The sequence below is a fragment of the Strix aluco genome, chromosome 11 (assembly GCF_031877795.1).
Source record: "Strix aluco isolate bStrAlu1 chromosome 11, bStrAlu1.hap1, whole genome shotgun sequence".
In the NCBI taxonomy this organism is placed as follows: domain Eukaryota; kingdom Metazoa; phylum Chordata; class Aves; order Strigiformes; family Strigidae; genus Strix; species Strix aluco.
Genome location: NC_133941.1, coordinates 22,132,713 through 22,158,707, shown reverse-complemented (window position 1 = coordinate 22,158,707; position 25,995 = coordinate 22,132,713). Strand labels below are relative to the sequence as shown.

Sequence of the window (25,995 nt, the reverse complement as noted above, 5' to 3'; positions counted from 1 at the left end):
CCAAGGCAGTTTAAATGGGTTGGAAGACTACCTATCATAAACACTCACATTTCCCCTTTGACCCTGGTAATCAGTTCTAGGGTTTTGGTGGTTGGGGGGTGGCGGAAGCTCATTTGTCTTCAGATTGCTGCTAAACAAAACAAGTGTTATTGTGTATTTGTTTCTGTAGAGAAAACTGCTTGGGAAGTGCCATCAAGCCTAAAAAAAGTGTGGCACCTGATTCAGTAAGAACAGTGTAAGGTTAAAAACATGTCTTCATCCGTGGAACAAGGATCATAATGGAGAATGTATTGAAAAACAATCTGAAAACACTTGGTCTGTAATCAGTGGATGCTGCATCCTTGCCTTGTCTGGGCATAGCACATAGCAATATACTTCAAGTATTGGTAGACCACCTACTGGCCTTGCATTGTACATCAGCAAGAGTTGCAGTAGGAAACTGGCTACTTCAGAGCCTGTGGTTTTGGTAGTCATATGAAAGTGCAGTCTATCAGTTACGTTCTCCTGTTCTGGTCTGTAAGTGGAGAGATCTGTAAGTTACAAAAGATAATGCGTATTGCCAGTGCGAGGTGGTTCTCTTTATGAAGATGCTAGAGGATGAAATAGGAAGTATATTGCATTTACTGAAGTTAAAGGAAGAAGATATAAGTATATAATAATGTGTTCGGTATTTGTGCATCTTTCTGACTTCAAATTATACAGCAAATTAAGCAACTGGTAACTACAGTGGAAGATACTGCACTTCACTGAGGGTACTCTGAAACTTTCTAGTATCAGTTTGCATATCCTTCTCATACTTTGGCAATATTTTTTTTTAATTCAGTGGTTAGTATTCCTGATGTATTCAGTTGATCATTATATTCTAGAGACATGCTAACATATTCTTCGCATATATCTTTGAAGAGAACATATTAAGAAGAAGAAAACTAGTTGTGGTAGCAGAGAATCTGTCGCTTTAGGGAGATTTTTAATGTAGGTGATAATTCTGTAATGCTTAAGTGGCAGCAGCCTTTAAAGTATGGGATAATCCTATGTTTGTGAGTATAGCACCTCTCAAATCTTTGTACTGTATGTGGACTAACATTGAAGTTTCAGTTTCTTAAGCTGCTTTTATCTTCCTGTGACAGAGTCAAGGCAAGTTTATCCCCCTCTTGAATTCTGAAATGCTGTCCATCTGTAGTTAAAATGAATGTGATGCTTACTTCTTTCACTGAGGAATTGGTGGGTCTTGCTGTTAGTGCTTTTACTTTTGTTCGAACAGTCGGCTTCTTTCCACTATTGTACCTTTTTTGAATCAGTTCCATTCTGCTGTTTTCTGGATGTACACTCTGTAGAAGTTTTTACAACTTCATTCTCTGGAAACAGTCTCCAAACAGATAGCACTGAATCATCATACATTCTTCTCTGTATTACCCTTTTACAGATACTGAAATTTAAAGCAAGCACTGATACTGAAAGCAAGTCAAACAAAACTTTTAAGTAAAATTTTATAATGTATCAGCTTAAAGAACAGTAAGATATTCCCCAGGCTTGTTAGTGAAATACTAAAATCAGTTATATTGTTCATGATTTTTCTGCTGTTCCTGGATAGAAGATTTATCCCTACCATTCCTGAAATTAGCAGTATTTAAATCTAGAAAGGTTTTTTTAAAATAAAGTTTAGATTAAAAAAGATGTGTATGTATATACATATATATCGTTTTTATAGATGTAAAAACTTCAGTATATAAATTTAATTAATTAAAAATACAAATACATATATGTGGGCTAAAGCTGGATAGAAAACAGAAAGTGATGAAACTTTGGATACTGTTTGGAAGCCAAGAGACTCTGATGTGACTGTACTTGAAATAGTGTGCTGGGAATGCACTTACACTGGAATACCTTCCTTTTCAACAACTATTTGAGATTTTAGTAGCTTCATATCCTGGAGAAAGCATATGTGTAGTTCTAGCCAGCCATAGCTGTTAAAAAATAGAAGGGAAGCATGTGAACAATTAATGACTTTTTCCATTAGACTGAAATTCAGGTCAATTGCTTGTTACTATGGAAATTTATATGTCTACAGGAAAATCTTGACCTATGTACAAATTAGTAGAGGTGTCCTATGCACACATTAACAATTTTAACTATATATTAATGTTACTTGGGGGGGGAGAAAAAAAAAGCTGTGTTTTTAGTAACTTCTGTGGTAAATGTATTTTCAGGGGATGTAGCAGTGAAGATACTAAAGGTTGTAGATCCAACACCAGAACAGTTTCAGGCTTTCAGAAATGAAGTGGCTGTATTAAGGTGAGTTGGTAGGTTCATTGCAAAATTCTGTTATTCTAGGGCACTGTATTTGACTATTACCCCTCTTTTAAGCCGTCTTGCCCCATATTCTATGTTTGATAGGTACAAAAAGCAGATCGCCAGGGAAGAAGAATAAAAAAGAGAGCATATAGTGATAATTCTGAATATTGTTGTGGGACTGTGAGACAGCAGTCATAATTCGCAGTATTTCAATGGTTCTTCACTGTTTCTGAAAGTTGTCTTTTCAAATAATTAATACTAACATCCATAATTGTTCAGGTCACATTTGTCATACTTGAACTGTATCTCTTAAAATTGCAGCATAATTCCTTTTTTTTTTTTCTTTTAATGTATACTCTGATCTACATAGCTGTTCTGCTTTGTAGTGTCCAATCAACTGTGATGTTAATCCTGAAACTGAACCAGTTAAAGTATTTAAGAACTATCTTCTCATCTGTTAATTCCTTCACAGTTTATAATGACCCTTTAGTTTCCGATTGGGATTCAGTCTTCTATCTAAAGTTGTCACTTTTTCACAGCTTTCAGGGTGACTTCTGTTATTCCAATAACTTTTTCTAATACCACTTTGCAAGTGTGAATGTTGGTTACTAATTTCAAAACCCTTGAGTTTTCATGACATCTTTTTTGTAAAGGTTAATTTTAAATAACTTCCTTGGACTAAAAGGAAGTATTTTAACTAAAAAGCAGAAGATAATCAGTTTGTATTTAAAAATTGTGAATTGGCAACTGTGGCATATGATTTTTAAAAACAAACTTTACACGTCCACCTAGCAAAAATTTTGCAGGAAACTCGTGGTTTTAGACGCAAAAGCTGAAATATGTTCCTCCAGTCGGGAATGCATTTTTAAAAGAATTTGAAAACGTTTTTCATAAAGATGCTAATATCTCTTTCTGCTACTTTTTGTTAGGAAGACTCGGCATGTTAATATTTTGCTCTTTATGGGCTACATGACTAAAGATAATCTGGCCATTGTTACACAGTGGTGTGAAGGAAGCAGCCTGTATAAACACCTGCATGTTCAAGAGACCAAGTTCCAAATGTTCCAGCTCATTGATATTGCTCGGCAGACAGCACAGGGAATGGAGTGAGTAGGATAAACAATGCTGGCTATTTTTGTTCTTGGAATGGTGTTTCCCTTCTCTTCCCCAGACCCTAATAATGGAGTTATATTGCTAAAATAGTAATGGGTCAAATGGTATGCCAAGTAAAGATTTTGTGCAGCCTTGATTCAGCACTATTGTATGCATTCTTACTTTCCTTTAGTACTTTTTCCCCCATGGATTCTTGCCTTAGTTCATGTTAGACTGTTAGTCACTTAACAGTCAGCTTTTCTGTATTTTATCTTCCTTTGTAGCTTGAGGTCTTACTGTAATGCACTAGATAAGATCCTATTCTAAACATAGAATTAACTTTTTTTTCCTTCTCTGTGTTACTATGACATTGCAGTGTTTGGCAAACACTAATTTATACTTGTGGTACTTCTGTGAGATGAGGGGGGGTGGCTGTTCCTGTTCTACAGCTACAGGACTCTCACACAGAGATATATTTTGGAAGCATTCTCCAGATGGCTGAGTGACCCTCACTACTCTTTCAGAACACGTTGATATGTTATGACATGTTATGATATGTTATGACATGTTATGTCAGAAGATGCTGACATTGGCTGACACTGTCAGTGTTCATCCATTTTGTAGATTAGGACCGAGGTTTCCAGTCAGACACGCAGAAAACTAGGGGTGTTTATTGTGACTGCAAATTAAAGCAGTTTGTAAAAAGTAACCCTTAGCATAGCATACAAATTTCATGCATATGAGGACAGCACCCAGTTTTCTAGGGCACTATATAGTTACATAGCAGTGATGCCCCTCTTTCTATTCCTGCGATATATTTACTGCATTGCTTCCACTTTCTGTAATGCATAAAGCAGCAGTTACCAGCTAGTGCTGGTTACATTTCTCTTTTCCCAAAGTAGATGCATCCTGTAAATTGACTAAAGCAAGAGGTCTGTGAAATGGTTGAGTATGTAATAAACTGTCACAGTGTCCGTCGGTAAATGGAAAGGGTAAGCTTGTGTGAACAGCCTCCATAATGGCACTTTCTGCTTTTTCTTTCACAGCTATTTACATGCAAAGAATATCATCCACAGAGATATGAAGTCCAATAGTATCCTTTCCTAACTTAATCATATTTCCTTTAATGTGAGAGTGATTTGTTGTTAATATGGAGCTTTTTGGGGGGTTGAAATAGCTGTTTCAAATGTATATAACTACTACTGAGTAATTCCTATTGATGAGGAGGAAGTTACTTTTTAGCAAGGACTTTCATAGAATGGATGTGCTTGCTTACCAAACTGTTGTGATAAAGATGAAAAAGATGTGCAATGGTTGTGCTCCAGAAGTGTCTTATTTTACTTAAATGGTGTTGATGCAATTCTCTGTTATCCAAATGCTGTATTGGAGAGAAGCTTCACTCTTAACTTGATGGGAGAGATGCGTGCATGTGCATGCTGATATATGTGCACATAGAGGTTTTGTTACCGTTTCCCATACATTTTTAATAAATCTGAAACACCTTCACGTGACTGGCAGAAATGAAGCCAAAAATCTTTCTTTAAACTCAAGAAAAGGCAACCTTTTACCACTATATTTCTTGCAAAAATATAAATCGAGTAATGCATATTGAATAAAAATGTTGTGAACTGATGGCTTTTGCCTTTGAAATTGCCGGCTTCGAAATTGCCAAGAAGGGCATCCACTGAGCTAGCACCATAAATTGTAACTTCCTTTCATAAAATATGAACAGGCTGTTTTGCAAATGTCATCATAAAAAAATATGCCAAATTCAGTAGTTCCATAATGTAAGGGGATTCCCATTTTCAGTTAAGCCAGAAAAATAATCATTTTGGTATATAGGAGGTCGGGAGTTTGTGATTCCTGATAGTGATGACTATTTTTGTGAAATAAATTATCTCTTCTGACACGGCAGTGAGAACTGGGACTCTGTCATGTTTATATTCTGAATCATCATCTTGAACATTCTTAAATGAAATTGTAAAATTGTATCTTCTTAAAATAACCCCAACAAAGAAGGTGCAATCAATCTTAACAGACAAATCTATTAAGTAGGTAGATTACAAATGGTACAGACGTGTTTATTTACAGTTGAAATAGTTTAATCATAGTTAAATCTCAGGAGATCTGTCAGAGAGCTTTATGTAAATAGATACTTATTTTGATATTTGTTTCTACTTGTAATTGTTTTTTCTTTTTTGAGTTGTGATGACTTGTGTTATTTTCCTATGTGTCTATTTAAGTACCTGCAGTCATTGATGTTAATTAACACAGTTGATTTCTATCCTAACTCACCATAAAGATAAATGTACAAATAATGCTGAAACGTCTGGTCTGGTTTAATCTTAAAATGTTAACTCTGTAAATATGGATGCCATAAAATTACTTTTCCTCTGTTTAAGATAGAACTTGTAGCAGGTTTAAAAATACAATCAGCAGTATTCTTGGATAGTTGGCTTGCATTTGTGATAACCTAACCAGGCACTTTGTAATCATGTCACAAAATTCAGTTGTTTACTCAGGTTTTCTACAGAATTTCTTTAACAAATGTTTAGATATATTTCTTCATGAAGGCCTCACAGTGAAAATAGGAGACTTTGGTCTGGCAACTGTAAAATCAAGGTGGAGTGGATCTCAACAGGTGGAACAGCCTACTGGTTCAATCTTGTGGATGGTGAGCAAAACATTTCACTGCTTTTAAATAGCTGTCTTTCATTCTGTTAATATGTTTTGTCAGTTGAGCACTATTTTAAAACTTTTAAATCTAAATGAATCAACATATGCTGTCAGTACTCTGTAGACTTTTATTCCAGTTGTAGGACAAGTTAAAGTTGGAGAATGAAGTGCTGGAGTGCTTAGTTGTCCAGTGTAGACACCATTCACCTAAGGATTCTCCTTTTGGTTTTTGAAGTTACTTTCAATACTGAGGGCAGAGACGGGGCCGTCTGCAAGGAGCTATTCCAAGGGGAGAAGAGAGCCTTTCTCCTGCTGTAATCCTGCCTTTCCCCAAACAGGCTTGTCTCGCTGGAGAGCAGGCTTTAATCTGCTTAGTGGTGGCTTTGTGGGATTGGTGAGACCCTGTTTTTAGGTTCCTCACCGTGGCCTCTTCCCCTGCTCCCTGCTTGGGACTTGGCAACATCTCTTCTCGCACACGCTTGGCTGTTGGCACGTTTGGCAGCTTTGGCAGGGATGGGGGAAAGGATAGGGAGTGCTTCCTGAAGTGTGGAATGAGCACAGTTCATCTTTACTGTGGTAGGATGTTTCATATGTACCAAGATACTGCTGTGCAGCCCACTGCTGCTCCTGACCCTGCACCAGAGAGTTGCTGTAGGCTTGGGGGCAGCTGCAGATGAGTGTCAGTTTAGGTACAGAAGTTCTCCTTCTACTGGAAAGTTTATGAGTTTCTTTTGCAAGCAGTACTACAGAGTCCTTGTCTGAGAGGACATTCCCAACAATTGTGTTTATGTTAAACTTTTGCTGGAACTGAAAAGGCAGTTCCACAAAGTTCCTTCCCAAAAAACACCTGGAGAAAATCTATTTAGTAACTTTTCAAATGTAGGACTTCAATAAAGTAAATGGAAAAAGTGGAACACTGCCTGTTACCAGGCTAAAAAGCATCATTAACATTATGCGAGAATGTCTTATTTAGCACTCATATTTTGTTGAAGTTTCACTTAAATTCAGCATGTAGACTGATCAGCAATATTTTCTAGCTCTCAGCATAGGGCACACAGCAACATTTGTGACATGTACTTCAGGGAAGTGTAACCAAATAAAAAGGACTTGCTGAACACTGTATTAGTACATTTTAAATCTTTCAGTATTTAGCACTGAGCTGCAGGTGTTGTTTGAAACAGGTTTTCCTTTTTAAAAATTATTATTACTAGGCTTGCAGCCTTCATTGTTACTTAAATACTTGTATTTTGAGAAAAGTCAGGGAAGTGTTCTCTGAGAACATCAGGATGCTTGGCCAAGATTTGTTTGTGACCCATAGAATACACAAATCACCTGAAACAAAGTTACAAAAACAGAAACAGATTTTTCTTGGGGAAAAAATAAATACAAAAAGCCAGTGCTTTTTACTGCTTTCCATTATAGGATTTAAAACTAACGTACCTAATGGTATGCTTATATACATGATACAGATCTTGGGGAAAAAACCTGTGCATTTTTGCTCTTTGCAGGTTTTTTTTCATTTTAATCATTTATAGACCATCTTTGCTGACTTGTCATTACATAGAAGGGGAGGCTGATTCTGTTTCCTTGAAAGTTGATATAATCTCTTACTGGGTTTTTACTGTTGTACTTTAACTAGTACTTTGCTCAGTAATTCTGAGGGACTTCTTTAGGGGAAAAAAACTCTTAGTCAACAGAAAAGATACTTCGATGCTTTATATCTTGTTTTATTATATCATTCAACGTTGTTTCCTTAGCTTCATAGTTTAGTTTTGTTTTGCAAAGATGGGAGAATGCTCTTGCATTTCTTCCCTGATGTTCAATATATGCTATTTCGTATTTGGCTTTCACATTTCCTGTAAAAGTTTTGGTATCAATTTTAAAGATATTAAATCTGTATTAAAATTTCATATTTTTCCCCTTTAACATTGATACCTGTTTAAGAACTGACAGTGAGAGACTCAGACTCAGTTGTATGTAAGATATAACAAAAGTCAATAAACATTACAAATTCTAATAATATTTCTAATGGTAAAATTCTCATTGAATTAAAGCATTACTTTTTTGCTTACTCTCAACTGTATTGAATTTTTTAATAAGATGTAGAGTAGCACTGCCTGAACTTTTCCAGAGCCTTAGGAAAAACTTATGAAAAGTTTTGAGGTATCCTTTGGTCACTGATTTTTGGTTGAGCTCACTCTCTCAGCTTTCCAGATATTCTCCCCTTCTCTTGTCCTTTCCATCTCGAAGTTCTATTAATACTCCTCTTAATTTGGTTTTTTCCTTCTGCTGCAGGCACCAGAAGTGATACGGATGCAGGATAGTAACCCGTTTAGTTTTCAGTCAGATGTCTACTCCTATGGAATAGTATTATATGAACTAATGACAGGAGAGTTGCCATATTCCCACATAAACAACCGAGATCAGGTAAGAAAAATTCTTTGAATACTGCATTTTATTTCTGGGCATAGTACATTTTGTTGTCCTTGAGAAATGCAAGATAAAGAAAATGCAAAACAAGAATTGAAATGTTGTTTCCATGATTCATTTCAGCAGCAAATCTGTCTAATTGAATGTTTACTTAAATAGTGACAGTTACTCGAAGGGAAAAAAACCCATCTTTCTTATAAACACTTTAAGTGCCCTGTTAATTTATTCATGGATTAAAGCTTTTGCTACATCAGTAAAATCTTGGGTTTATATATTTGCGGTTATGTGACATTTCCCTTTTGATGTTAAATACACTGTTCTTACATCAGCAAGATTGGATTCTGTGCTTTTTACAAAGTGAAAAAAAAAAACAACCCAGTTGCTATTGTCAAACCTTTTAGTATTGAATGTTAGTTTGTGTGATTTAGTCTTTACTAAGTTGTATTCTTACCAGTCAGTACACCAGTAATTATAAGGAAGCACATTAAGGACAGAAACCTTGACTGTTCTCTTTACGTGACTTTTTTCTGGCTTAGAAAATGTAGAGCTAACTCATTCTGTAGGGCATGAATTTATGACTTAGATCTTTCTGATTTCTATTTTGCTGATCTTCAATTGTGGTTTGTGTGTTTCGTGTTTTGTGTGGGTTTTTTTTGGTTTTTTTGGTTTTTTTTTTTTAAATTAAGATCTCAGGAGCGTGTGCATCTGGGGACAAACTACTAGATTTTAGTCCCTATTATGTTATATAGTCTGTATTCCAAGTATAAGAGGCCAGTTGTGTTAAGGAAGTTTTTTCTTATTTTTAAGGTTGCCTACAAATTGGGATATTGGAATGTGTTTTAATTCATAATACTGAAATTATGTGCAAGTTTTAATAATCATTAGTGTCACAAAACACGTGACACTTGAACCCCCAAGTAAGTTTTCTGGGGAGCGATAGAATTATTTCTTGGAGAGCAACACTGAGACCGTATTTTAGCAACATACTTTTTTTTGTCTGAGACAACATTGGTTGAAAAAGAAACAATAGCACAGTTAGTTCAATTTACCCCTCCTCCCCCCCAGTAAAACGCTCAAACTCACTCACCCCCCTCAACCAACCAAACCTACCACCATTTTACCAGATAATAGTCTTATCAATACTATATAATCAACTATTAAGGTTACTGGAAGTCTGATGAAAATCCTAAACGATGACCATCAACTTGGACTAAAACACAAAACATAATTTCCAACACTAATAATGTCTCTTTTATTGTCTCGAAACAAAACAAACCCCATTTCCTTTTTTGCTGCATGTGTTATGATTAGTTCTGATGATCTCTTTCAACTTGCTAGCTGTACGTCTCCTTTTGCAACATGTTTTACAGAGATACCTGAAAATACAGTTCTGCTGACGGATTAAGCTGCTGTGCCAAATTGGCTGGCTGCTCACAGCTGCTCAAATCGAGGATCATTTGTCATGGTAGCCTTCAGTTGAAGGAAACTGCCGTGTCTTGTCCATGTCCCGTTGGGGTTGCAGTAATTCCTTCACTTGCGCATTACAAACCACAGGGCCCTACGTTACACAAAAGCAGGACCATTGTTTTGGTTAACTAGGCTGGACAAATCTGCAAGGATCTGCTGGTGTGTGTGCCTTTGGGACCCGTGTTTAATCACTCTGGACACTGAAGCTATCAACCAGTGAAACAACTTCTACAGCTTTGGTTTTCTGCCATTTGCTTGTTCTTTTTCAGATTATTTTCATGGTTGGCCGAGGGTATGCTTCTCCAGACCTCAGTAAATTGTACAAGAACTGCCCCAAAGCAATGAAGAGGCTTGTAGCAGATTGTTTGAAGAAAGTTAGGGAAGAACGACCTCTGTTTCCACAAGTAAGTGTGTTTTCTGCATGCAAGTTTCAGAGTATTTTATAAATAGCCATTAGCACACAAAACATTCTACACAGATACAAGTTTTGGTTTATATAACGTGTAGCCTACTTCCTATTTTTGTCTTTATTCATATGTGCATTTTTCATAACCCAGCTCCCTTAGGCAGTTTGTAATTCTGATTGTACATAGTTGCTGTAAAGGTCATTAAAAAATATTACGCATGCAGACTGCAGCAGTGTTAGACTAACACTAGAGCAATTAGCTTTCAACAGCTGACCTGTTTTAGAGATAAGCAAAAAAAACCCCTAACACAATAAAAATCAAATCTATCTTTGTGTTTGCATTTTATTTTAGTGAAGGTTTGAGGGAAATGAGAGACCATTCCTTCTTTCCTTCCCCACAACTATGAACAAGCAAACAAAATCCACTGGGGGATGTAAATTCATGTAGCAAGTTTTGGTATTTTTACAGGGGATAATTTACCTTTTCTTATCACTATGAGAATGATGAAGGTGCTTTCTTATATTTACTAAATAGCTGGAATTACATGTCAGCAGATTCTTGAAAAATAACTTCTTGCCGTTACAAGGAAGTATATATAACTTCTGTAGTTTAAAAAGTTCTTCCTAAATGTTGTTTTGTAAACAGACTGTTAGGCAGAAGATGCAGTTCTTTCCCTGTGATTCTGTTGGAGAATTGCACAGATGCTTGTTGATTGTCTGTGAACTAATGCAAAGTATCCTGCCATCCTCTGAAACTCAGTGAGACTCCTCATAGCAATGAAACTGTAAGGCAGTTTGATTATTCAAACTGGGGTATTCTGGAGTGTTGTTTTCAGTGCCTCCACATAGTGTATCGTTGCTCTTGAAGATATGCTTAAAGCCGTAATAAATGAAGGTTCAAGACTTAAATAGAAAGAGCTGCTTGTGTAACAAACCTCTTAATTTTATGTGTTTCCCTCAGATACTGTCGTCCATTGAATTGTTGCAACATTCTTTACCCAAAATCAACCGGAGTGCTTCTGAACCATCTCTGCATCGCGCCGCCCACACAGAGGACATAAATTCATGCACATTAACATCCACGAGACTACCCGTGTTTTAGGATCGTGCTCCCCTTCCCTTGCTCTCTCCAGTGATGGGAAAGGAACAGAAGTAACAGAAGTTGTGCTTTTAATGCCTCAGTGTACAGGATCAGTGCCAGCAGGATTATCTGCGTCCCAGTTTTAAGAACAAGCTGCTAAGGATTTCTGCAGTTCTTACCCTGCAGGGACACAGCTCCACCTTGCCTTTTTCTACGGTTTCTTTTACTGGGATAGTTAACAGACTGTAAATCAAGAGATCTATTACTATTTTTTTAATAGATGCACTTGAGCCTTATTTTTCCCATACACAGAAGCGATGGATGTTTCTTTGGCAGTGTTTCTGGATTGATTTGAATCTGTTGATAAACTGGTATTTTTTACAGCGAGGAGGGCTTGCCTCGGCGTTTGAGGAGAGATGACGCGTTATGGTGCTCCTTGATTGCCCCACGCCATAGGCCGCTTCAGGCTGGGGGGGGCTGCCTGAAATGGGTATCTGCAAACAACACTGAGGGAAGAGGAAAAAACTTTCTGGGAATCAGCTCCTGCCTAAGAGCTTTCATCAAGCCAATGAAATAAGTTAAAATGCTAATTCAACACAAAATAGTTTTGCAATAGTTTTGCACATAGAAGGAAAACTCTTGCAAAAGAATGGAATATATTCTGAATTGTACTGCTCAGAGAAGGAAGCTAGCCAGTCTTGCTATGGTCATCTTCAGTAACTTAAGCAGCTTACTTTGGTACTATTGACTTGTTTCTTGCGGCCCAATGAGGTGGTAAGTGCAGAAAGACAGGCTTTTGTGGCTGAGAAAAGGCTAATTAACATTATCCCTATACTTCTGCAGAATGAGCATAGTCTTCATCCCATCTGAAGCTGTCGTCCAAGAGATGCACTATCAAGAGGAAACTGAGCATATACAGTTTTTCTTGCTGATTTGGGTTTTAATTTTGTTTTTATTGCTCCTGAGAAAATGCATTTATTGTAAGCCAAGGTTCCTCTGATTATCTTATTTTAATAAAATAAATTAAATTTTAGGTTTAAGATTCAATGTCATCATTTAATGTCGTCATCCATAGTGCTGACATGTACATCTCCATTTGAAAAACGCAGAAAATTACATTCTGAATAATGTTTAAAAAGTTGCAAGGATAGGTAATAGCAGTTCAAGTAAAAACACATTTGATGAGACAACCTAGAGGCTTCCAATCACTTCCATGACAAGATGGTTTTTATTCTACTGTAATAATCTTCCAGCAGCATCTACTTATTAGGATACCTACACTGATGTACTACCACGTTATTTACCTGCACCAGTTTTGCTCTGCATTTTATCTTCTGTGAACCTGTTGCTTACTTAGGTAGAAAGGAGTGTTTTGGCTTGGCTGAACTCCACAGAGGACAACAACTAGGTGGTTTAATCTAGGAATTTATTTTTTAAACAGCATTCTGTTTAAGTATGTTGATTAGGGAAAGAATGGAAGCCAAGTTTCCATTCTTGGAATAGCAGCTTGGGATTTTGTGTCTTTCTCTGCCCATACAGACGAGTATGGGGCTCCTGTCTAGTGAGTGAAGAGGCAAGATATATGTAACCACCATTATCATCTCAGTCTAAACAGCTGCCTAAAATTTGTTAGGCAAAATACTTCTGCTGTGAATTTTGACAGCTCGCATGTGCAACCCTTAACTGCCTGTAATGTCCAAACAGCCCTTTCAGCTTCTCAGTGGGAGCAAGGGAAAACCCCACAACACGCTTATGAAAGGGAAGAGGAACTTGAAGTACATAAGCCAGACACACACTTAATAAATAATATCTAGACCTTTTGTCCTCAGAATATTGTATAATATTATAAGAAGGGTGGAATAGTAATCCTTAGGTGATAATTGAGCATGACCATAAAATTTGCTTGCTAAAAAGTAAATTGAGGGTTGGTGGAAACTGTTCCATAGTTCTGCATGGGTTTAATAATAATCTTGGTATTTTAACTGCAACCTTCTCCAAACATAATTTATCTCTCATTTTACCTCCATTATAGTAAGTTTAAAAAGGAAAAACAAAGGAGAAATGGTAAACTGCTTTTACTTTAGCTCTAAGATCCAAAAAGAAACCATTAGCTCCTCATTTTTAAAACAAAACAGGTTATGTGCCTCTTGAAGAATTAAAATATTTTTGATAAATAGGCTTGTTTTGACTAGCACTTGATTTCAAATTAGATGAAAGCTGCTGAGTGAACAATTTAAAAGGTCTGAGTCTTACTGCTCTTAAATTAAAACTTTGGTTTTTCAAAGCTACCTTTGAAAAACAAGTTATTTTTAATTTCAGACTACTGTTAACCTGGTTTATGTCATCTTGGGGCAAAGTAAATCGGGAATGTCTTGTTGAAGGTAAGGAACATTCTCTCCCTTGACTTTTTTGGGGTCTGTTTTATTACTGAAAATATTTCTCTCTGGAAAAAAAAAATATTGTGCAAGACCAGGTAGAAACAAGCTTCAGCAGGGAGGTTAAGGGCTGTGTAAGTATTTTGGGGTAGAAAGTATCCCTGGGCAAGTGTTCTTGAATATTCATCTTAGAGTACTAGATCTCTCTTAGTGAGAACTTTATTTTCCTTCACCTTTGTAATTAGTGATGGAGAATTACGCTAATATGACTTCCTAGTGTAGGACCTTCACTGGTGCCCTCATTGCCAGTTTTAAAAAGAAGCTGACAAGCGGTGTTAGACACTGACAGGCTAAGGCCTGACTTCCCAGGAAGCATTGTTAAAAATTAACTTTAGGAGGGAAATAATTGTGGAAAAGTTACATTTCCTAGGTCAGAACACAGAGAACAGAATTTGCAATTCGAGGGCAGTGTTAGCCAGCAGAGAGGGGGAGGAGTTCTCCCTCTTCTGTTGGAACCCTTACAGAAACGCAGCATTTCCATGCAGAATGTTTCTCAGCTTCAGTTTTGACCCAGAAATGCCACCCAACACTTGAAGCAGATAATCCTGGGGTCACTCATTTGGTGCCGTTTAGAAACGTTTGAATCCCAGATCGAGGTTCCCACTGTTTGCTTTATGAGAGTGACCCAGATCCTAGCTTTTCACCATCAAAGCAGCGCCCTCTGTGCCGTGCTGACGTAAGGGGTTTAGCACAAGCGTCTCTAAATATACTTGGCTTCGCAACACAAATAACTTCTGTCGTCTCAACAGTGAAGCTTTCTGAAGCGCTTGAGGCGTTAAGCAGACGAGCAGCCCTTCGAGGGACGCACGCTTGTCCTCAAGCCATCGGTCACTCTGGCCTTGTCTACTTACTTCAGGGCTGTGTGCTGAAGGTGCTTGAGAGAACTCTGCTGTACTGCAGGGGTTTAACGCTGGTGCTGAGCCGCTGTGTCCAGCCACCTTCAGCGTCACTCACAGGGACCGTGTCTGAGCTCTGCTTTTCATAACGGCAGCTGCCAGCTGCGGCTGCTCCCAGGCTCTCGGTAGCTTCAGAAAGGAGAGGGAAAAGCCTAAGTAGCTATTGGCCACACAGTTCAGAAAAGCAGCAGTTAAAACTAATAGTTTGCTTTTTAACTGAAATTATTTAAGTTGTATAGTTGCAAGCTATAAGATCACTGACATGAGATCAGAAAATTAGTTACTTCATTTAATTTTGGCTACTTGATTCAACTGCATCAGGGTTTCCCTTCCAGTTAAATACATCTGAACGAACTAAATGGAACAATAACCTAACTACGGCTGTTGCAACGACTATTGAAAGTAACTTGTTACTCTCATGCTACGGCTTCCAAAATTCAATTTGTGCTGTAAGTTTTAATGGAGCTGTATGTCGTGACTCCAGCGTTGCTCTGCCTGATGCTCTAAGAGACACTTCCTGCCACTACACACTTTAATTATTTCAAAACAAGGGGAGGGACTTGCGCAGGCAGCGTGCAGGCCCCACTGCCGAAACACACCCTGTAAGAATACAGCAAACTCTTCTGAACTCTAGGTACTACTTTGAGGTATAACATATTAGTTCTTAAATCTCCTTTTTAAGGAAGAAAAAGCTACACTGACCGTTATTCCCTGTGGGTTTTTGTAGACATACATTTAGTTGATTTAGTGAAAGGAAAAAAAAAAAAAGCACCCAAAATAGATTTAGCAACAGTTTTTAACAGCTTAAGCTTTAAATGGTAAGAGAGGAGCTGTATTTACACTACTGCTCAGCTCACAAGACAGCAGATGTTAGGCCCAAGAGGGAGCAAACCCTCTTGGGATTAAGGGATTTTTTCCATGCAATCAATTTAACTTTTTTAATAGATTTTAGTATTGTTGCTGCCATACAAAAACAATCTGAAAACTTTACCAGGACTGCACAAGTAAACCACAGGGCACATTCATTCTAACTGTGCTGTAGAAAGTAAAAGCATGGCTAAATAAATAGCTACATTGCTGTAGACGAAAACACCTTTAGTTCTCTTTATTGAGAAGTAGTGGAATCCTCATCGGCCCCAGAAAGGTGCATGAAAAGTTCTCCAAGTTCTGTTACTTCATCGTCCGTGCTGGTCACAGTCCTGCTTTCTCTGTCTTCAATAAAGTCCCACAGACGAACAGAATTGAAGAACTGGAACAGAATTAAAACTGGCTGAGCATGAATTTGTCACACTTCCACCAAAACATTTTCCCTGATATTAGTCTTACTTCATTTTAAAAAAGGCAGAAGTTGAGATTCAGAAGCTGGCTTTGGCCCAGGATGTACCGACACCGGCAGCGTTGGCTGCGCAGTTCGAAGCGCTGCGGTACGGACGCGGGGAGGTCACGCTGGCCCCTAGTAACGGGCCACCTCCCCACTGAAGCAGTAGCCTGCCTGGACCAGTGCGGGTGGTGGCCAGGCCATCGTGAGTTTTTCAGAAGACTTTAACCTTTTCAGCTGGTCTTACTGCCAGCTCTATGCAGGCACATGAGGTGAGTTTTTAACGCTAAGTGAAAGCTCTAACGGCAGAATTCCTCTGAAGAAAGGTCTGCCAGGAGAAGGGTTGGTTGAAAAAATAAAACAATGATAAATTTTTGTTCTTAAATGAAAGGTGCCTTCTCCTTTCCCTAGTAACAAACCTTTGCCTCAAGGAAAACTGAGGGGTGCTTTCTTCACTTCCCCAAGGCCCTGCGTGGTATGAAACATAAGTAGTAACTTTGCATTCAAAAGCTGGTTTTAGCTACACTTGACCGGAGCACTCCCTTACCCGCACAGTCCCCTCAGAGCTGAGCTGCTTCCTTGGTTTTTCAGGTTCAGCTCGTGTCCCATCTGGATAAGCATGAAGGTAAAGACACTTCCCTCCAAACGGACAAGTTCCTTTCCCTTGTTCAAAGTACTTGCAGGGTTTTTTCCTGATGTAATTAGAAGAGAGTGTTATTGCCTTCAGCTAGTCAGGAACTAGATACAGTTCACTCTCCACAGCTGCTTATCCCATCCTTAGCCAGTGCTGCCGAGTACAGCTCCTGTTAACACACCGAGGGGTTTGGTCTCCCGTTCCCTCGCTGACAGCAGTCAAAACAGATGGGGAAGGTTATTAAAGGGGAACAAAGAAATACCTGAAAGAACAGCAGCATAAATCAAAAAAATTAAAGTATCTCAAAACATGGGAAGTGAAGGACATTCAAAGAATGTCACTGATCCTACACAGATGCATTTTCATCACAATGAACAAATCCGTTGCTATTTTTCTAGCACCATTCCTCTCCTGTATTTTCTACTGCTACATTTTTATGAACCAGTTCCTCTCATCATCTCCTTTGGAAGTTCTATGACAACAGTTTGGTAATTTAAGTTTCCATCAGCTTTGATGTTCAGCCAAGCTGCTCTAGCTGCGTAGCAAGTTTTTATGAAGTGTACAACAGTGCTCAGGGAGCGGGGGATTGGTGGGTTGTTCTACAATTTAAAACAGCCGAAGAGGAAACGACAGAGAAAATGCAATTAAACTTGTAATCTTAATATGCAAATAGTGATGAAACTGGTTCCTAAGACATAGATACAGTCTTATGAAATAGCAACTAAATGGCGAAGAAAGCTAAACAATAAAAAATCCCCAACCAACCAGCCAAACCCCCCACACCAGGCAGTGCATTAAAAGCAGAATGAATTTGTCTTGGGTTGGAGCTCAAGTGGTCTGTGACTTCAGGTTTCTAGGTCTGACTTTTTTCTTCCTATGCTGGCATATAAACGGGAATGGATTTGTGCTGGCACGAGCCCTGCTCTTAGCTCAGACTCCACTTTATCAGCATTTTTTCATTCCATGCACTACTAAGTCCTCAAGTTAAACCGCCAAGAGATCTATCCATAGAATTTCTGTACCAAAGACGTTTTTATCTACATCACAATGTCTTAGCTGAGCACTTACGCAAAACCCCTTTTGGATTCTCTTCTAAGAGGCTGACAAGAGCCAAACCCAACTTCCAGCACTATCTGACACCTCGATGCCAGTAACACCAAAGTGTACCTTACTGAGAACACGGCCATTTAAAAACTGCACTAAAAACGCAGCTTACTACCCGCAATTCAAAGTCCTTACGAATTAAAATGAAAAACCAAACCAGCAATAGGCTATTGAAAACAAACCGTATCTGAAGAATCTCAGTTTAAAGTGATTAATTTTATTCAAGTATTTTGCCTGACTCTAAGATAAAACAAGGCAGGATGCTGGATTAAACGCTTAATGGAGCAGTACCACTTTCAACAATTCTTCTGCTGTGTTATAACAGGACTCGAGAGAGTTAAAGCTTCCCAAGCAGCTGAAGAACTAGTAGCAACAGCTGTGCACAGATTTAGGTCAGGCCTATCTTTTTCTGCACTCAAAAGGGCACGTCTAAGGTTGGTGCACATCATAGAATAAAGCTGCACAACCTGCAGCAAAACAGTCATCGCTCACTCGGGTCAAGCGCAGCGCTGCTTGTTTACCTCAAAAAGAGGGAGCAAGGAGATGAGGAGCGGTATCCTGCTGTTCTGCAAACTACACAGCCCTTACACGTTCCAGGCCAGCACAACTTTGCAAAGCTGCTGTAAAACTACCCGTCAGCAGAACTCTCCCAGTGCTCCAAGCACTGGGCAAATTGTTATCAGACAATAAAAGGAATGCAGTCATGTAGTATTTTCCATTTCCAGGAGACATTACAAAAGCCCTGTTAATTTTTACCCCATGTTTCAAGAGACTATTACATTTTCCTTCCCCATTTGTTTTCCTCAGTAGCTGACAACCTTCCAGGCAATTATGTCGAAGGGATCAACAGAAAACGCATGAAGCCAATTTTGGCAAGTGAACTGAAATAGCTTCCACATTTCAGAGCACAGCAAGTCTGAATAATTTCTGATCTATAATTATGCAACAGACCCTTTCACGGCAGTCACAAAGTTAAATAAAAGTGTTACCAGAGATTAAGAGTTCCCTGTAGAAGGGTTTGTAATTACATGAAGTTTAAAAATACAGGCACTTTGATTGACTAAGTCTTAGCGTATCTATCTTAAGGACAATGTAAACAGGGTTTGTGGTTGCTGAACTTACCCCACTCCCTGCTTAAACGCTTCAATCAGCTCGTTTTTCTTCTCCTGATCTTCTACCCAATACGCACTGGGAATGACAAACTCGGATATCACACGGCACTCTGGGCAGGACCTTAGTGGATCAAGACAAAACAGCAATGCTCTGTTACTTTCCGGGAGTGATCCTCCTCAATGTATTTGCCAGGACCAGCAGTGTCCTGAGGGGAAGGGAGATGGTTTGTCACAGCGAAGCAGCAGACCCCTCCTCACACATTAGTACAGCACACCTGCACATTTGGTTTTAGTTTCAATTGAAATAATCCAATCCAGCACGCTCAGGGCTCGCACTACCTCATGTTTGTTTCTATAGACTTGAACAAATGTAACAGGCATTTCCTCAATACGCAGAAATAAAATGCATTTGCTAGTCCCAATAGGCAGAAATAAACTGTAACTATCATGTGAGCACTGCAGCATCCACGCAGCAGAGCACCAAATCAGGTGGAAAAAGACAAAGGAAGGTCTCTAAGCCTTTCCGAATGTGATCCGACTCCTACCAGCCGTGACAAATTGTGTTCACTTAGTGGTTTTACACGATGGATTTCTACGTGAGAAACTAAGATCAAGAATCAAACATGCAACTTCAGGTGCCTCAACAAGCCTAGGAGAGGCTTTATTGCCCCCTCCCCATGAGTCCCATAAGACACCTTGTCTCCCCACAGGCAGTGCTTTTAGGACTAAGCCAAGTGCCTCCTGCAGATTAACTTTGCAACGACCGCCATGTTCAAGAATGTTTTTCACATTTCTCCATAGTGGTGAAGAACTTGTAGTAGTATTTAATCCGTACTCAAAATGGATTCCAGGGCACTGTTTCTGAAAAAAAAAACCAACCCTCACAGTGCCTACTGTAGGCAGAATATCTCAGCACCAGTCCAACAGAAGCTCCAACACAGGTTACGTGCTAACGAGCTAATGTTCGCTTCAATGAAATGTATAATGAAAGTTGTGCAGAAAATCTATTTTGGCAGAAGACTGAGAATATTTCCCACTTTTTCCTCAGCATGCTTGTAACTTGAGAGTTTTCAAAGATATGCTCAAAAAAGGAAATTGACTTAATTGGATGGTTTAAATTTTCTCATCTGAGAAGGAGCATGGTTGGAATACATTTTTTATAGAGCTAAAAGTGAAAGGCATTTACTCACAGATAAATGTGTCATTAGTGGGAAATTTAGTTTGAGTAAGCTACAATTTAGAGAAAAATCCAGTAATTAAGCACATACATAAGAAAAAAGGAGTTCCTGTTTTTGCACACAGGTTACTGTGAAGGGCACAGGTTAACATGGTCTCAGCTGCTCCCGAGTTCCCACTGTCAATGACACACAGTGAGGGAGGGTGAAGTTGCAAAGGGCCAAACTCCTCCCGGGCAGGACAGCAGCATGTGAGTAAACTGTTACCAGAGGATACCCGATGTGTCCTACTGGTCTTGAAGGTAGTTCCCGTAGCCATGCTCCAACATCCTGGAACTTGCCAGCAACTGGACCAGGATTTTCTGAGCTCAGATCTTACCGATGGCTATGTTAAAATTTACAGCTTCAGAATCCCTTATGACCAGTTTTATTTGTGTACTGAGCCAAAGCACACCGGAGAGCCCATCTCACAGGTGACAGGCCACAGAGAAGAGACTCGTTAACACCAACTTACTTTATGATTGGATTCTCGAACTGCTTGGCACATCTCCACTGCCGGATGCAAGACAAGCAGTACGTGTGATTGCAGTTGGAAAGGATCCCAAACCTCCTCTCAGAGGCTGATGGTTTCTCGTACACCACTTCCATGCAGATACTGCACACCTTGTCCTGACTTGCCTGAAAGGCAAAGGCCTTCTCCATGTCGTGCTCAAACGTCGCCATGCACATCTGTCACAGGAGAGACGTCACTGGTTACTGCAGCCCATCTACCAGCCTGTTCCTTGCAAAACAAAAGTGTCTATGAAAGGGACCTATTACAGGAAAAAGGGATGCTGAATAAGAGCATCATTCCTACCCTTCATCGTCATAATTTAATTTTAAGGACATTAAATTCAGTCATATATTTCAGCCCTTCAGTGCCCTCTGCAGCTTCAGGAGTATCAGAAGTAAAGCTGCCCAAACACTCTTAATTTACACCTTTCTATATCTCTGCCACAGAACATGAATTGCACGAGGAGATGCTTCAAACACCTCTAAAAAACACCTAATTCAGGGTCCAGAGCGGCTGCCACACTCAAGATGTTACTCTGCTTATCATTAAGGCCACACTCATTCACCAGATACTAAGCTTTACCCTAGCTAAGGATTTAGTCTCTTGTTAGAAGCCTTCCTACAGCACTTCTCATCACAGTATCCTGGTAGTGACAATCAATAACCAATTTACACTCTCACAGCACTACACGGTGAGCTGGTGGTTACACCTGCATAGTTTTACCTCTTACTTTCTAAAGTTCTCAGGACTTGACAATTAAAATAAATTTAAAAGACTTTAAAGTATAAAAATAATTTTAAAAGGACACAAAATACTTCCAGCATTAGTAGCACCATTTTGACTAGTCACCTTCTGATCCAACACACAGCTCTGCTCCCAGAGCTGAGCACCTGGCAGCAGCGGTGACACCAACAAGCTCCCGGGACACCAACAAGCTCCCGGAACAAGCGAGAACTTGACATCAACACGTTTTGCAAGCATATGCTGACTGCACAAAAACTGCGGTTCTTAACCCCTTGGATTCTACTCCAGACCATAGTGGTTCAGTAACCATGAACACTACTGGTCTTTCTCCTCTTCAGCCTTGAGAACTCCTGTTCCTGACTAGCCCTGACCTAAACCTGGTAGGCAGCAGAGAAAAGAGCAGCCCCTTAAGCCCACCTTTACCCAACCAATTCCTCAGGCAGTTCTCCTTCAGCCATCCTACTTCAAGTTCAGCTCCAAAGTCTCTGTACTCCCTTCAGTCTGTCCCTACTTGACCCTGCCCTGAAATCAGCCACAGCCAAGAGGAGACATCTGAAGAGCTCACCAGCAGCCCACAGTTCCTCTCCCCCACTGTACAGAGCGTACCATCGAGACATCATGTAAGCTCTAAAAGACATCTTCCTGCTAGAGCTGCAGGCAGGTTTCCGATAAGGATGAAATGGGAAAAAAAGAAGTTGCTGTATAAGGCTATCTGCATCATCATTGCCAATTAAGCCCCAGATGCTTGAACAGACCACTCTTACAAGCATTTTATAGTTAGATAAATCATGAAACAAAAGCTCTTTGGGACAACAGGCTCTTCTACAAAACACATCTTTGGATTTTAGAGCAAATAAACAACATCTTGCACTGAGCAAAGCAAGTCTCACACCAATTTCACGTTCATATTACCATCTCGTGAGCCTTCCTCTGTTCCTGGTCAAAAGGGTGAAGCACTTGCAACCCACATATCTCACACACGTCTCCGTGGAGGTAAAGGCAGCGCTCCCCGAAGTGGCACGCTCCCGCGGCAGCGTAGGGACACAGCTGCTCTCCGTCGGCACAGGAGCTTCCAGCGACCGGATCTTCCAGTCCGCTGCAAATTGCTTCCAAATACGAATGGGGCTTCATTTCCAGATTATCATTTTGGTCACTGCAACACACCACGTCGCTTGTGGCACTGGGTTTCTGCTTCTCTTCATTCAAGCCACACAGATCTTAGGAAACAGAAACACAGTATGAACCATACGAGACACTGCACAAAACCCGCACAAGAAGCTCCATATACCTTCCTTCCAATGATTGCCATTAAAAAAAAAAAAGTTTTCTTCTCAATGAAATCTCATCTCTAAGTCCCTTTTGCTCACAAAGCACAAGAATTTTCACAGCCTACCTACTGAAAAGTTTGATTTCAAGATTTCTTCAGCTGTTTTCTGTTTACAAATAGGCTAAAAAAAAAAATTCTTCTTTCAGATTAGGGCAACTGGCCCATTCAGTGCGACAGTGAGAACAGGTGGGAACGGCGTGCGGGTGGCAGCAGGGCTCAGCTCCTCTGCCCTGCCCGGCAGGCACGGACACATGTCTCTGTCCTTGTGCTCCTAAGGGCTGCACAATCCTCCACAGAGCACACGCCAGGTACCCTGGCACAAAGCAGTCAGGCTTCTCACCGTTTCAAATGCCCTCACGTTGAGAAAAAACGCACAAAAGATCTGAGGGGCTGAGATATTTTAACCAAAAAACCCAAATCAAAATAGAAAACAACCCCCAAAAATACCCCCAAACAAAAATCATCCTTCAGGGAACACCTGGCTAAAAGCCAGTCAGCTAGACAGGGTCATTAAGGGGTAGTGACAGGCACAGAAAAGAAGCCTCAGCGGGCAGGAAGTCTGACTGCACCTCCCTGGCTGCCCACGAAACTCAAGCAATAAAAGGAGAAAAACTACCTAACTCCTATCAAGCATCAGGGAGGACGAGCAGAGCCCCGCTCCCACTCACTTCTGTCCCTGAGCACTAGTGTTTTCTTCTCCCGCTTGCCAGTCTCATGCAGTTTGCTCCTGATAACGGGCGCGCTGTGCTCGGGGGGGTGGCGAGGGTTGTGCAGCGCTGCCGAGGAGAGGGGAGGCGGCGCAGGGGCTGCTGCACCCCCCGGCGCAGGCAGTCTGGTGTGATCATACCTGCGAAAGGAAAAAAGACAGAACAAGTGCTACAAAGCCTAAACTTGGCACAGTGGCAACGAATATTTAAACAAAATAAAACTGAATAGCTACGTCTTTTTTTTCTGACAAGTTGACTGAACTGCTCAGTCTCTTTCAAAGCCAGACTGAGAGGTTTCTCAGTCTCAAAAAATGGATGCCTCTGAAAGCACCCCTATATTTTCTTCTCCAGAGATGCCCAGCACAGCTGAAAGAACATCATTCATGGGCAGATTAAATTAGATCTTCGTCATCCCCTCACACAAACAGGTTTGCTGGCATTTCTCAGAGAGGCAACATCGAAACACTGCGCAGGAAGGAGCGACATTTCGTGATCTCGGTTTCCCCCTGCAAGCAGCAACACTTAAGACTTTATGCTCCCACACCACGGGAGAAGATGCAATATTTGCATACAGGATAGGAAAGGACTCAAAACATCCGGTAAAAGCTACAGAAATACCCTCCAGCAGCAGAGCAGAGGCACCGCAGTGGAGAGCCTGGTCCCGTAAAGCCACGGACACACCCGAACGCTACAGTATTTTAGATGGGAACAAAAATATTTTCCATGCCTGTTTCTGGTCCTGTACTTAGGACCTGTAGATGCCCACAGACATACCATACGTGTGAATCGCTTACGTGCATCGAGTGCCCCAAACTCCAGCAAAACAGCTGGAGTAAAACAGCAACACGCTTTGCAGCCATCATTATGGTCCAGTCACTGTATGACGTGGTCCCCGTGAATAACACGGCCGTCAGCAACATTATACATTACTAATTCAATGTCAGCAGCTAATGGAGGCTGCAGAAATCACTGATGTTCAATCTCCTGATCTGAGTTTGGTACCATGAACTAAGCAAAGGAAAGGAAATGTAACTAAGCCACTGCAACCTCAGCAACGCCATGAGATCTCCTGTTGCTGTCGGATGAAGGTACAAACACAGGCTTCTCATCTGTGACCAGAATCTTTCCACGAAGGAGCCACGGGCTGCCCCGTGGCACACCCCTGATGGAATGTAACGACGTTAACTAACGCATAGCGTTTACTAGGGCATTTCTCAAGGAGTTTTAACCAGAAGACTTCAGGAAAAGATGCGGTACCGCTCAGCTTTCCCACCAAACCTAGGGGAGCACAAGAAAAACACTTTGCTCTAAGACAGACCTTAAAGTCCTTGAACTCGTGCATTAGAATCTGCATGAAGGAGGCTACGAGCTACACCAGGAGCACCGAGCGAAGCGCTGCCGAAATGCTGGCGCTTCCAGGCACTTCAGTAATGCAGAAAGCAAATTGTGCTGCCAAACGTTACTTCATGTGAAGTTGCAGGCTGCTTTTTGCATTTAATAGGTCTCGCTATAGTAAGAACCGGATGAAAAACATACTTGAAACCTAAAGTTTAATTTCTACAGAGTAAAATAACTGCTGAAGCCAAGACAGAGTAAAACTACGATATTGGATCCACACGCTGGTTTTGGTACTGGAAGAAAAAGTCCCTATTTAATATATTATTTCATTCACCTTGTCATCTTATCTTTTCTTGATCTTTGATTCCCTGGGGTTTAAAGCTGGCTGCACGTGATTATTACGCCCAGTTCTCCTGAACTCACTATTCCAAAAAGAGCCGGGTCTTTACCTGCACCGAGCTCCATAGGCACACTGTCCCTTCTGGTAATACTTGCAGATAGTAGATGACTTGCTTGTAGATAAATCATGTGAGAACAGACACTTATTTCCCTCCCGACACACTCCTTGCATATAGTACCTGGGGAAGAAGTAGTTCTGGTCAGAGAAGTCTGGTTTGTAAAGACGAGCATAAGAACGGTTTTACTGCCCAGAGGAAACTTCCAAAAGCGTTTCCGTCCAAACCCGGCCTCGCTTCTTTGGCAGAACAAGGCTCCGCCGGGAGGAGGCCGCACACGAGGGAGTGCAGCAGCTCTCGGCACCCACAGCCCCGGCTGGGGGTCGCCTCCCCAGGGCAGCAGCCAGCACCGGGGAGCATCCGCCTGGGCGAGGCACCCGGCGCTGCCGAGCCCCACCAGCCTTCCCCCGGCGGGGGAATACGCGCTGCCGCGGCACGGGCCGGGAGCCGGAGCCGGGGCCGGGCCCAGGGCCGGCGCTGGAGGCCCGGGCTGGGGAGGCCTCCGCCACCGCGCCCTGGCCACGAGCAGGCCCCAGGCGGCTCGGCGGGGCCGGCGGTAGTGCGGGGGGGGGGGCGGGACGGGCCCCGGGCCGCGCCGCTCACCTGCAGGTCACCTGCTTCGTGCTCATGGTGGCCCCGCGCCGCCCGCCGGCGCTGCGCCCGGAGCGGGCGGAAGGGCGGAGCCAGGCGGGGCCGCAGCGCCGCCCCCCCCCCCCGGCCCCTCCCCGCCCGCCCGGACACGGTTCGCCGGCG

The 25,995-nt window shown here is 41.1% G+C and overlaps 2 protein-coding genes across 11 annotated transcripts in view; one reads left to right on the top strand and one right to left on the bottom strand.

Annotated features, from left to right (window-relative positions):
• RAF1 (Raf-1 proto-oncogene, serine/threonine kinase) overlaps positions 1–12,477 on the top strand; it is an 80,861-nt gene extending 68,384 nt beyond the window's left edge. For all 8 annotated transcript variants that reach the window (XM_074836639.1, XM_074836633.1, XM_074836640.1 and 5 more), the window contains 7 exons: positions 2,208–2,292; positions 3,222–3,398; positions 4,431–4,477; positions 5,940–6,058; positions 8,356–8,487; positions 10,227–10,361; positions 11,325–12,477. In XM_074836639.1, coding sequence (XP_074692740.1) covers positions 2,208–2,292; positions 3,222–3,398; positions 4,431–4,477; positions 5,940–6,058; positions 8,356–8,487; positions 10,227–10,361; positions 11,325–11,465 — 836 coding nt within the window. In that variant the 3' untranslated portion in view covers positions 11,466–12,477. The remainder of the gene's footprint in view (positions 1–2,207; positions 2,293–3,221; positions 3,399–4,430; positions 4,478–5,939; positions 6,059–8,355; positions 8,488–10,226; positions 10,362–11,324) is intronic.
• Positions 12,473–25,960, bottom strand: MKRN2 (makorin ring finger protein 2). 3 transcript variants are annotated; one of them, XM_074836646.1, is made up of 9 exons: positions 25,846–25,960; positions 25,237–25,365; positions 23,411–23,589; positions 22,328–22,632; positions 20,633–20,847; positions 18,954–19,064; positions 16,641–16,785; positions 15,869–16,024; positions 12,473–14,904 (listed from the first exon to the last, which is right to left on the bottom strand). In XM_074836646.1, exons 1-8 carry the CDS (start codon positions 25,869–25,871, stop codon positions 15,881–15,883), a joined length of 1,254 nt encoding a protein of 417 aa, XP_074692747.1. In that variant the 5' UTR covers positions 25,872–25,960; the 3' UTR covers positions 12,473–14,904; positions 15,869–15,880. The 3 variants fall into 3 exon arrangements, with proteins under 3 accessions (XP_074692747.1, XP_074692746.1, XP_074692748.1); XM_074836645.1 differs by having other exon boundaries at positions 12,473–16,024; XM_074836647.1 differs by lacking the exons at positions 25,237–25,365; positions 25,846–25,960 and adding an exon at positions 25,122–25,229 and having other exon boundaries at positions 12,473–16,024.
• Between the last annotated feature and the right edge of the window lie 35 nt (positions 25,961–25,995).

Bases quoted from the DNA above. Each gene is read 5' to 3' on its own strand.
- MKRN2 (XM_074836645.1), bottom strand. From the start codon at position 25,871: ATGAGCACGAAGCAGGTGACCTGCAG. The intron at 23,590-25,236 runs GTAAAGACCCGG...TTCCTTTCGCAG, and splicing joins GCCTATGGAGCTCGGTGCAG to GTATGATCACACCAGACTGC. The intron at 16,786-18,953 runs GTAAGTTCAGCA...TAATTACATCAG, and splicing joins GCGTTTAAGCAGGGAGTGGG to GAAAAAACCCTGCAAGTACT.